The 12970-nt window shown below is 44.0% G+C and overlaps 1 protein-coding gene across 1 annotated transcript in view; it reads left to right on the top strand.

The window, feature by feature from the left end:
• The window catches only part of LOC128297558 (low-density lipoprotein receptor-like), a 146578-nt gene that overhangs the window by 86004 nt on the left and 47604 nt on the right, over nt 1-12970 (top strand). Inside the window, exons 4-5 of the mRNA XM_053033227.1 lie at nt 2302-2421; nt 7237-7359. Of these exons, the coding sequence (XP_052889187.1) occupies nt 2302-2421; nt 7237-7359 (243 nt within the window). The remainder of the gene's footprint in view (nt 1-2301; nt 2422-7236; nt 7360-12970) is intronic.

The following is a 12970-nucleotide window of genomic DNA, read 5'->3' as shown; positions in this document are numbered from 1 at the left end:
CCGACCTACGAAATGATAACCCCAAGCGAAATGATACGGCAGAGCATGCACAAGAGGCTGCTCGCTGTAGGAACGCTTATATTGCAGACAATGTTTCAAGTTCACTGGCTTCAATCCAAAAGCTAATTACAAGTCTAGCAATATCGAGGCAAATAGAGCACTTTCGATAAATGAGATACATTAACTATAACTCCTGCTATATCATTCTGTTATAAAAACAGTTAGTGAACATAAAGAGAGTTCACTGTGTTTATACTTGAATGCTTTAGAAAAGGCTTCACTTAAATGCTCAGAATTTGCCAGGCATTTCTGTTCGTTAAAAAATCAATTCAAATTACTTTTTCATTTTATTTTCTTTTTTGTCTGAATGTTGTACAATAATGGAGTGTATCAAGTGTCAAAATCTGTGCATATAGGCGTCTCGTATCACTCGAGGACCTCCTGTGTATTCATAATATTTCCACGTACCGTCAACGTTCTATTATCTTAATTATTATTCCTGCTGTGTGGTTCAACGTTTTCAACGTGTTCAACGCTCTCCGTAATAAACGTTCGAATTTGATAATTGCGTCGAAAAATGCATCCACCAGCATTATTTCTTACCCTTCGGACAAGTAGAAATTAATTGGCTGGTGAAACCGCGCACCATGAAAGTGTTGCATCGCAGTCAAATATCGTACCGGTACGCAATACATTATTTTATCATAAATTTTAATCAAAACATCCACTATCCAAGCCCGTACGCTTCGCAGTGCAAGAGTAGCAAAACAAAAAAGAATGCAGCTGTGCAGAATAACGTACCCGGGGCTTTGGTAAAACATGCCGTTTTGAGCACATCGTGTAACTGGGCGGTGGACTTGCCGGCGAAACAGCACAGTTTTTAATTAAATGCGGTGTTAGTCGGTTGTCGACTACCGTCAAAGTCTTTGTTCGGGCGATCCCCTCGCTTTGCGCGGATGGACATGCAACGAGCAGTATCATCGAAGGTATCATCACCGTAAGCACCGGGACAAGAAACGCGATACGTGGATGCAAGGGACAAAAGTGCTTCAGTCCGACATTCTGACATCATTTCGGATGACGAGCCACATTGCACAACATTTAACCACACGTCAGAGGCAAACCGCGGCAAACTTGCCTGATATGTGACGCTGAGCCATACTTTTTGGGAGCTTTCGCAAAAAAATCGCATTCCGCGAATATTGTGCTTTTTTGGAGGTTTTGTTTTGTGGTTGTTGTATTTTATTACATGTTTGTAAATTTGGCAGTTATTAAAAGCCTATTGGAAAGCGCTTTGTTTTAGTATGTCCATTTCCATTAACAGTGAAATAAAAGCTCCATTAAACGTGACATTTTCCTGTTATGAGACAGTTAAAAGATGATTTTTTAAGTTTCCGTACCTATTTCGGTCGAACTTCGAACCGAAACTGTGTAGCTTTGCTGCAGTTGTCCGCTGTCAAACGTTCCACCATTCCTTATGCGACAGTGCCCGTTTCCATCCCTGACTGTGTCCAGTTTTTACTGTCCACGTTTTGAAATGAGTCATGTCATGGCAGTGGGGCACGCTGCTGTAAAGCCCGTTAATAACTCGCGCCAATTTGTCAGCTGAAAGTGACAATTTGCCACCATTATTGCGAGCAGCGCGCGAACGTGTACGTGTGTACGCGAAACCCGGCACACACACGACTCGGTTCTGCAGCTTGCGGTTTCAGCAGTGTAACCCTTTAATCTGCCCGTGCTGTGGTTTTCACTATCAAAGGATTTTCTGCGGCGTCGGTATCAATTTGGAACTTTGTGGATCAATACCACCAGCTAAGAGGTTCGTTTGAAGTGCTCGCTTGGTGTTCGCAGTTGTTCCTAATTAATTTTCGTCTCCTTTGCCACCTTTGCCAGCGCTAGTAGCGAAATGTGTCGTTAGCAGGACGCCTCTTTTGATGTACAGCAGATATTTTCCGTACGCTTCATGTTGCTATTATGTTGAAGCAATTCCTGTAGTGATTAGCTATGTGTTTAGTTTTGAGATAGGATATTGCAGATTACCAAGTCTAGTAATGGTATATCGCTTTTAAAAACATGTACTATTCCAAAATTTCTTTGCTAATATTCTCTGTGGAGCATTCTTCTTCGTCCGATGTGGTATTGATGCCAAGGACCTACTTTAACTATTTCTTCTCTTTAATCGTTCGCCTTGAGTACACGTTTCGACTGTTGTTGCCTGGCAACATTCCATCCCAGCAAGCGAAAAGCATTTCCTAATACTCACCGCTATAACCTACTTTTTTCGTTTCTTCTCCCCCCCAGAGAGCGTTTGTCCCGGTGACAAATTCCGCTGCAAGAATGGTAGGTGTATCCTGAAGCGCTGGCAGTGCGATGGTGAACGTGACTGTGCCGACGGTTCGGACGAAGATCCCGACAAATGCCGTAAGTAAAAATCCATCAGTGTCGTCGTGTTTTTTCTTGATTTTTTTTTATTTAGTTTCCCGATCACATCAGATCGGTGTCGGGCTAGAGATTATGTGATGTGTCATGCGGAAATCTTCACCATTGTAATATCTGCTGCTTCTGCACCACCTTGACTGTTGTTTTTTTTCCATGCCTGCCACATTGCAGTAACAGCTTGATGAGAACAAATTTTATCATTTTGCTTACTGTGTTTACTTCTATCCTTTTCGTAACATTACTTATGGTTATGGTTTGCTTGTATTTTGCATTTCTTTCGCTTTCTTTTAATGTAAACTTGTCGGTTGATGGCATGGATTGTGTTATGTTATTTCGCACCTGATTGTCCTCCAAAACGTCAAACAATGCAGTGGTCAAAACCTGCCCTACGAACGAGGTGTTATGTAAAAGCGCGGATCGCTGTATTCCGAAAGCATGGCTTTGTGATCGGGAAGCGGACTGTCCCGACGGATCGGACGAGCAAAACTGTGGTAAGTTAAGCAGGGAAGCATCGCGGCCCCGCCAAGAACAATGTACAAATCGTTTCGATGTTGGTTTGTATCGTCGCTCGTCAATCAGCGTAGAATCGAGGAAAAGAGGAGCACGGGTACGTCGCCTCTAGCGCTTCGCTTTGTAGCACGAGGTAAAATCCTACCATTCCCGGGGGCTTTCGATCCCCGAAAACACACAAACGATCCCCGTTTGTTTAACAGATCCCACATAATCGATGCTACAACATACGCACACGCATTTCGGCAAAACAAATTGATGGAGATCAATATCCGCCCTTCCTGAAATGTCAGTCGCGTTTCCCCACCGGGTTTCCTGCCTGCCGGCCTGATGCTTGCGGAGTACATAAACTCCGGCACCTTAGCTCAGCTTAAATCACGATCTGACCGTCCTCAAAAATTCGACAACGCCGAGCAACAACTCTCGTGCGGAACGAATGGGTTTTGGCGGAAACTCCGAAGAGCGTCGGTATCTTCGAGGAAATAAATCTTGTACCTTCCAACGTTTCTTACACGCATGCCTGGGTACCTGCGTATCCGGAACCATTCGGAACCGATAACAACCTTTGGGTCGCTACCCGCAATGGTCCCCGTCGCCCGGTTCGAAGCTTATCCTTGAGCTGGTTTTGGATATTTCCCCCATTACTATTTGCAAAAATCGCAACTCTCTCTCTCTCTCTCTCTCTCTCTTTCTCTCTCTCTCTCTCTCTTTTTGCTCAGTAAAACCCTCTTAAGCCACCCGGGAGCAAAATACCCGTCACTTTGCTTGTCGAACCTGCGTACGGTGTAAGCATCACCAATTTACCGGATGACCTTTTCCGCACCCGCTCCAACCTCACCTTGACCATGACCCAAACCCTCTCTAAACTACGTGCCCTAATTTGGTCGGTTAACATAGGGGAGTTGGGCAGGAACATGCGAGGAACACTTGCACTACACTGCCTTCTGTATGTTTACCCAATGCGGGGATGGAAGACATCGTCTTGAGCGGTTTCGGACCTACCGAGATAATCCGTCCGGAATGTTCACACCTTTCTACCATTTCCGTAACGGAATTAACACCGGATGTACTGTGGGACATTCTCAGTAACCGGTCTTCCCTACAGCGTGTCTTCATCGTGTGTAGGAGAAGTTTTTTTTGCTGTGATGTGTAATAGCAAAAAAGGTGGGCGATTCTTTCTTTTTTGGGGTCACTATGACCCACAGTTCATGCGCCGGAATATATTCCTTCGGTAGCCGGAACTGAACGAAGCAAACGCTTGCTAGTTGCATCATTTCCTGCCATAGGCGGACGTGGCAGGAAAATAACTTTTAATGACTGTGTGTGCTTCCTTATTATACGCTATAATATTTACTCACAACATGAAGCCATTCATTGCAACCTTTCAAAATCCCACCGCAAAACGGTTCGGACGTGATTTGTTGGCATGCGGCCAAAAATCGACCGTACGAGGTTGGCCCGGAAAGTGCATTTACTGCACGGGGGTAGGGTTGGGCCCACTAAATGAAACATTTTCGTCCACACAAAATAAGGGCAAATCCTTTACGAATCCGAATTCTTCAACCCTCATCTTCCAACAAGTCCGAGCGTCTTGTCGGACGTAGGGAAAGAGTCATACTGTAAAGTCGTAAAAACTGCCAACAGCTACAAACAGTGTCCAGCTTAGCCTGTTCTCTTGTCCTCCATCTTTGGGCTGGGCCGGCAGAAGGTAAGCAAGCGATATTGTGCGATAATGGTACACCCATGCGACCCCCCACCAAGAATCATTCCTACCGGAAGGGCCTCCAGCTTGGCTTGGCCTTCTGTTCTGTTAGTGGCGTTGTTAAAACGCTCGAAGCTTGTTGTAAAACAGGGTCATCTAAATGACGATCCTTTCCGTTAGAGTGGACAAGGTTTTGCGTATCGCTAAGCCAGCACCGCCCTCAACACACACACCCACAGGACCCGCTAAAGGATTTGGGTTGATAGAACTTCTTCCGGGTTTTCCGCCCGGATTCGGATTTTGCTTCTTTGTTCGCGATGGTCCCGCGCAAAGTACACGTGGCCCCCGACCATGGTGAAAGAGCATTTAAAAAGTTCTGTTGGGTTAATTCATCCGGTGAACAATGGTTTCGGTGAGGCCAGCAAGTCGTTCACATCCCTTTACCCTCTCCGAAAGTCTTACACCGGCGGTCCCGGACGGTGGCAACAGACGGTCAGTAATAATGGGTCGCGAGTCTTTTTGCGTCCTTACCCAACGCTAACGGCGGTCCAGCATTTCATCCGACGCTGCTTCGCGGAGTGGTATTTGTTGATGGCTCGACATTTTTATGGTTTGTAATTAAAGTTTCAACCCAGCAATCGCTCCTGAAGGCAACTGACCGAGAAAGACGAGTGTGTGGGGGGGGTTTTATTTTATTTTGTCTTTTTTGTTGTGCCGGGGGCTTTTTTTTGTTTCATAACGAAACAGATTGTTTTCGAGTATGTTGAGCATGGTTGAGTTCCGATGCGTTAGAAAGCGGCAGAACGATGCTTTTTTTGTTGTTGTTGTGTTCAATAAATTTAGCGCAAATGCAGTTAAACGATTGCAATAAAAATCGTGCAACAGATGGATGGAAAGGTTTTATTTTTATCGTGCAACGTTTAATGATGCATGTACCGCATTGTTAATGGCATAATGTTGTCGTTGCTCATGAAAATAAGCACATACGTTAATGTATTATAGAAATATGTTGAACGGTTTAGAAGGCAAGCTGAATTACAATACGCTACATTGCATTCCGTATCAATGCAATCTATTTAATAAAAGATGTTGCTATTAAGACCATTGGCTTAGCTCTCGCCTGCAGTGGCGCAGTAAAAATAGATCGGCAAATAATCCCTGCGCTTGAATGGCTGCTTAGTCATCACTTGAGACAATACGTTCACATAACCCCGTTTCTACACCTATCGTATTCTAGCCCAGGAACATACACGCACAACGTTCTAAGCACTGACTGCAAATGCATTTGCCGCCTCTGTACACAGGATCTGCGGTCGTATCATTTATTCAAAACACTTCAATTATTCAGCCTGTGTGTTAAAGTTTGCATCAATATTTCATTTGGATGAGGTCCATCTGACTTATCCCTCTGGACGACGGCGCACTTTAAAGGTTCGTTTGATGTTCACATATCGCATAAGATGAGGTCTGTACGATAGCATGCGTCATATTTTCATAGTTCGTACTCATCCAATCACAACGTATGGTACTTGCAATTTTTCATCATTCTTTGATATCAAATCTGGAAGATGGAAGATGCATTGAAAAGATAATAATTAATGAATGCTCGCTATTGTTTTCATACGAACATATTCGCACCACAACTGAAAAGCTAATCAATTTAATAGCAAATAAATTTCCGGAACTTAGCTAAGCCTATGTATTGATTAAATTTAAAGTTCATTGAAATTTTTCTTGCAAGACAGCTGAAAGGTTTCATGGCATGTATAGAAAGATCTAGATAATATTAAGAAAAAAAGCACAAGATCGTGACATCGATCGATTGTCAATACAATGAAATAATTTCAAATTCAAGTGCAACAGGTATGTGTAAATGTAGATTCTGTAATAACCATTCTAGCTGTCTGTAGTTTTACTTAATAACCAACGTTTTTGTTTCTTTTATAATTGTTGTTTTCTGATATTTAACGATGGTAAAAGTTTGCTTGCTATTGTGTTATTGCTATGTTTCGAGTGTTTAGAGTCTTTGTCATGGTTGTGGTTTAATCTTCCTGCAACAGGTGCACTAGCTGGTCGTTTGTAACAAAATCATTAAATTAATTGCCTTTTTAATCCCTTCGCTTGCATGTTTCGTATGCATATTGCATCCTTTAACAAAAACAATCCACCCACAATCCCTTTCAGCATCCGTCGTTCGCTAACAGCTTCAGATCTTTTTTTCCCTTCATTTTTACCCTTTCGTTTCCAATTGTTTCATATCTAGGTAATGTGTGCAGTGTGCAGTGTACTGCCGAATGAATCATGCATACGTAACCTGTTCATTTGCTCATTTTTGGAAGCACGATGCGTGCGTTTAATTACATTAATGAAATCTCACATGAAATAAAATACTAATGGGGTGTTTCATTTTTCATCGCACCGAATTTTCCTTCCCGCGCGTCAACCCACACGTCCATCTCCGCCCAACCTTCGAAACTGACTGACTGAATCTGACTTGGATTGACTACCACTACGCGCGCTGCACACGCGTAAACAAACGAATGACCGAAACCGAACTGGACGTGCTGCTGCAACCGCAACCGCAGAGAGCAAAGTGTGCTCATCAGAGGAATTCACATGTCGCAGCGGAACCGGAAACTGCATCCCGCTGGGTTGGATGTGCGACCAGAACCGTGACTGTGCCGACGGGTCCGATGAGATGTCCTGCAGTGAGTATCCCCTTCTTTGTATATCCTTCCATACGAATGTGTATTTATAGCCTACAATCCATGTACAATCCAACAGACTAACAACAGCTCGGAGAAATCCGACAAGAAGAAATTTGTGGTATTTTGTGTTACGGCGTTGGCCATCCAATGAATTTACTGTGAAAAACGCTGGTGGCAGCGTTGCTCCATTTTTTCTTCTCCAACACCAGTAACACCTCATGATTCATCGCATTAACATCCAACACGCCAACAACATTTTCGGCAACGCATGCATATTTCGTAAATCGCATTAATCAATGCAAAGTGAGTTAATTTTACACATCGCTCAGCCATACGCGCCGTGGTAACAGCATAAAGTATTATTTGCCCGGTTGACCCATGATCCATTTTCAATTGCTTTCGGAAAATGTTCGTGTCTCTGTGCACGCAAGAAACGCAATTGGCGGGGAACAATTGGTGTGGGGAAGCTGCCGGGGGATTATTTGTGGGATAAAAGAGTATCCATATTTGCACTGATGAGCAAGATAATTTAATTGAATACCATCAGTTCCGTTCCCTGCCAGGGTGCTACCGTGTGGAGTTGTATGCCAATGAACTCTTTCAACCTTCAGCTCTCTTCCAATATATCCCTCGCTTTACCCACTCGATTGTTCGATCAGCCACGCTTCCGAATTTCGAATGAGATCCGATCGGGCCCATACCCAAGATTGATAGAGCTTCAACAGAAACGGCAAACAGCAAACGAAAAGGACAACCAGTAGGCCCAACGGCGTACGTGATTGGAAACTAAACATCTCATTTAACAATCACCTCCTCTTACGGAAGGCTTCTGCGTATCGGTCGGCGAAACCTTCCGGTGAACAACTCGCGTATTAGGCGAAATGACATCGAAAACAACACCTGCATGCTTGATTCGCGTGGCTACCCATTTCATCGTGATCGCACGGTCCGTTTGATTGCAGCTGATTGAGATCGTACCGTTGATGAAGTTGAGTTTTGTGTGGGCCGCTGGGACGGGGTTTGACATCTCCCTTTTGGCCGTGCAGGACAACCCACCGAAGTCCGCAGTCAGATCCGGCCAGGCTCGTTAGCCAAGCTCATTATCAGAGTTGTCGCTAGGGTGAAAGGATCATTTGAGGAACCCCTGCAAAGGGGTTTGCAGGTATTGTGCAAATTAATCACGGCGAAAAGGCCTTCCCAGTTTTTTTTGTACCCAAAATAGCAACCAACCAACTGAACCCTCGAGAGGCAGACCGAGCCACTACAGTACCGTGGATGTAACTGCGGCTTCGCTAATCACGGTAAACGTGTTAACAATGGACATCAATATCAGCGTTTGCGTGATTCGAATGTGTACGCAAAAAAATGTCCGATGGACCGTAACAGATTTTACCTCCAGAGGATTTTCCAACGTCAGCAGCACAATGCACCATGCTGATTTTCATTTATGCTATTAATTATAAATAAAAAAAAGCGGTGCATCCTAATGACTGTAAAGCTTACATTACAGTATGTTGAAATATTTGAGCGACTTTATTTAATTAGAAGTAGGGGCAGCTTTCAACAATATAAACAAAATGGTCCTAAATGGAAATCTTTAGAAGACATGATAAAAAAAATCGAGTTTTTGGAACTACTGGGATATATATATACTGAAATATTTCGTCATTGCCTTGTCATAGTCATAGTCCAAAGAGTTAACTCGTCTTCATCCAAATACTCAAATACTCAATGTTCAAACGATAATTTCTCAAAACAAAGTGCTATAAATCAATTACCCGAGAAATCTTATCAAAGCTAGCAAATCGTTAAACTTGAAATTTTCATACGATTTCCATCGCACAATTAGCCGTGGAGAGCTTTGTTCTCTGTATCGTGTTAATATTGTTAAATATTTCTATGAAAAATTACCTCACATTTTTAGAATTTTCGACATTGCTCTTCGGAGGGTTTTTTTTTCGAAAAACCCTTCGAAAACTTCAAGTTGTTGTATTTTAATTTTTTTCGAAAATTTATGCCATCAAATGAAAACATACAATATTTGACAGTATTGGAAGTAGGCTAACGAAATCTGTCATAATCTGTCATGAAGCCGTCAACAAGTAACACATAATGTGAATTACAATTAAAACTCATGCTATTTAATATCATTGCACAGAGTAAAGTTGTCAGTTCCAATCAACATCATGAATGAGATAATACAAAAGAGAAATCAAACTGCCATTTAAACAACTAACTACACTCAAAAGGTCTGATTCAATTTGTGAAGCATAATCCTTATGATCCGGTGGGTAGGTAACACGCGTTAAACCACGGTGATGGTCCGTTTTTGTAACGAGTTGATTGAGTTTAATTTTATTTGGCCGCCTTTTTTGTTGTAGCCATCGCTCTGTCTCCCATTTCACATCCAATTCGTGTTGAGGAGGCACAAATCCTTTGTCATGCTAATTAACCTGCCCTCTACCGGAAGCGGAGCATGATTTATGGCGCTGACCGTTGAACGTTCGCAAGGCAAGGCTTTCACGGTGTCGCGCCTTCTTGAGAGAGATTAAGAACGTGCTCCCATTCTGATAGGCGGGTGTCGTTTTGTCTCACTGCAGTTTTTTTTGTTTCTTTGCAATGAAAAAGAAAATAACACACCCACCAGCCCCCCCCCCCCCCCCCCCACACCGTACGCGTTTAAGTGTTCCAAGGGGACCATCGTTCCATCCGTTGGCTGCGGCGAGAAGGAACATGGCTGCCGGCGTGGCTGCGCCCGGGCATGAAAATGAGGATCGTAATCTTTTGCCATCAAAATGGTAGTAGCAGGCTCGCCTTACGGGCGAAGCTTTAGCGATGAGCGAATCAGCTGTGGCTTAGCGTAAGATGAGCCGCCCAAAATCGTAACCTGTCATGGTTCGAGGGAGCGTCCGTGTGCCCATCGACGTCAACGTGCACTGTCGCCCACGAGAGCCTCCGCGGAATTGCTTTCCCGCCATAAAAGTAATGAAAAGTCATAAATTTTAAAATTTTCATATTAATGACGCCATAAAAATGCTATCTCCTTCGTACCCGTCACAGTATGGTACGGTGTCGTGGCGCTGGATATCACTGAAACGCCCGGCAGCAGCAGTGGCAGCATCTTTCACCCTCGGCGCGGTGTGTCGTTTCGGTGAGTTGGGTTGATTTGTTGAAGCCACCTTGCAGGTGAAACGTTCAAAAACAATTCTTCTCGCATCGCCTTTTGCGCTGGCTGCGAATGCTTGAAACCGTGTTTCCATGCTTTGGCCAGAATGGAATGGACAGGTTTGAAGCGGAGCGAAGATAGCCGGGAATTGTGAAGATGATATAACAGTCCTATAAACGGCGCAAATTGTTTTCGCATGCCAAAAACCAGTGACCGCCAAAGTCGACACTGCGAAACGGCAGTGGACCCTGGACCGGAGAACCTTGTCCTAACGCGCATACGAGGTTCGAAGCAGCAGCAGCAGCGTTGGTGGTTATGAAAAATGTATGCGCTAAACCAGGCACAGCCAAAGGTGGTGGCGCGTCACCTATCTTGCTGCGAACGGGTCGAATTTAAACATTTGCGATAGTCGGGCGGCAAAGCAACACTCGGGTCGGGTGCTGCGAAAGACAATATTTCGTATTCCGTTCGTGAACAGAAGAACATGCCGGGCCGGAAAGATGAAACCATGCAGCCAGCAGCCGATAAAGGCGATGAAGTTGAATGCAGAATATGAAACCTGCACGAATATTGGGTTGTGCAATTTTCAGTCACCCACAGTGTCACACCTTCACTGGTTCACTGGAAAAGGCACACCCGCCACCAGCTGGTACCGTCGAATTCACGACGTTTGCCCCGAGACCGATTGGTCCCCTTCGGATACGGTACGGTTGGCGTTCCGTGTATCAGGCATACAGGGCTAGTCGTATTAATATATCATTCATATCACACACGCTTCTGTCGCCGGCGGTGCTGCAGGGTTGCTGCCGGGTCAGAGCCACCTGAATCAGTTCACCAGCTGGCTCGATGGTAAGCCACCCAAATATTTCTCAAGATGGAAGTGAATGAATAGCCGAGTGCAGAGAGACAGCTGTACGGCAAGCTTCCTGCTGTGCACACACACACACACACACCCACACAACGCCCGTTTATATAAATGATGCACATGCAGAAGGTTTTCGATCCATATGTGGATTTTTAGGAAAGAAAAATACGTTGGAACCTCAACCTCTGCTACCATTTGGCACATACTTTATGCATACTGTGTAATGCATGGGGAGGTCTATCGTTTTTTCGAGCCGTACACACTACTTCTATCGGAGTTATTAATGTTTTTGGCTTCCCTTTTAAGCACCAAGATTGGGGTGTGTTCTATGACGTTTGAAGTTTTTTCTTCAAGATCTGAGGATTCATACCTCGGGTGGGGGTCTATCTGCCCGTGGTTCTATTCACGGTGTTTTTGGGAAAATAAAATTAGACGTAATGAATGGTGTGCCACTTCCTGCTTGTTTTTCAGGGAATTTAAATGTTTTTAACTTCCTTCAGGATGTTGGGTGGTCAACACCAGCAACTCCAGAATTCCCGGACCTCTTTAACATTCAATCGTGTTTTCATAACTCGGAACTTATGTACATGAAGAGCATAAAATCATTTGCAATGCTGCTTATCTAATTCCAGCGCATGCAATCAAGCATTCCCCTGAACCTTGAACCTCAATCAACATCTGTCCAAAGAGCTCCGGTGTACATAGGCTGAGATAGAGCATGGATATAATTCCCATCCGGGGAACCCATATCAATCTTATCGTCTCCGTATCTGCAATGTACCACCGTGAATTCCGTACCTAATGCAAGCCTCATGGTCAAAATCTTGGTAATCTTCCACAGCACTGCAATTCCGAGGCTGCCGTTGATTTCCGTCTTTGGGGAACATCAGCAAATTGGTTCAGTAGGGTGTAGAACCGCCAGAACCCAGAGTCATTCAAATGCGATGCTTCTTTTTTTCTGGCGAGAATCCATTCAAATGGAGGATGCTACACAACTGTGTGAGGCAACGTGGGAAGTAATGCCTTCGCGCACCTGTTGCCGAGTGTACAATCTCATCCCATACAACCTGCCAACCAGCAGCTTTTCAATCGAGCCGAATCTCATGAGTGATTTTTCATTTGCCTAATTGAACCCATGTTCAGCGTTTTCGTGCTGTTGCTGCCATTCCCTTACCTGCCAGTTGCTTCTGGAGATCCCTTTCGGGGGAAATGCCATTTTCTATCCATGTGTATATTATGGGGAAATTAAACCAGGAAAGAACATAAATTTGCTTTTTGCATTTCGTGAAACAATTGAAATGTGCAACAAAGGTACTTGTCAGTGTAATTGGCAGTCGACATGTACGACTAGATTATGGGCAGCTTTTGCAACTCTATCGATAACTTTGTGAAAGTTGAACCGAGGAAAACTGTATACGAATTGGTTTTGTTCTGGTGTAATTTTGGATGATTGAAAATCTACTAAATGCTGTATAATTTATGTAATTAATTCAACTCCATCCAATCTACTTTGGCCCCCTTCCGTTTCGTTTTATTGTCTTCTGTCTGCTCAATAATCTAATGCCCACAAACGGGATAAG

This window comes from Anopheles moucheti, chromosome 2 (assembly GCF_943734755.1).
Source record: "Anopheles moucheti chromosome 2, idAnoMoucSN_F20_07, whole genome shotgun sequence".
In the NCBI taxonomy this organism is placed as follows: Eukaryota; Metazoa; Arthropoda; class Insecta; order Diptera; family Culicidae; genus Anopheles; species Anopheles moucheti.
The sequence above is the reverse complement of the archived record's forward strand: the minus strand, read 5'-3'. Positions and strand labels throughout refer to the sequence as shown.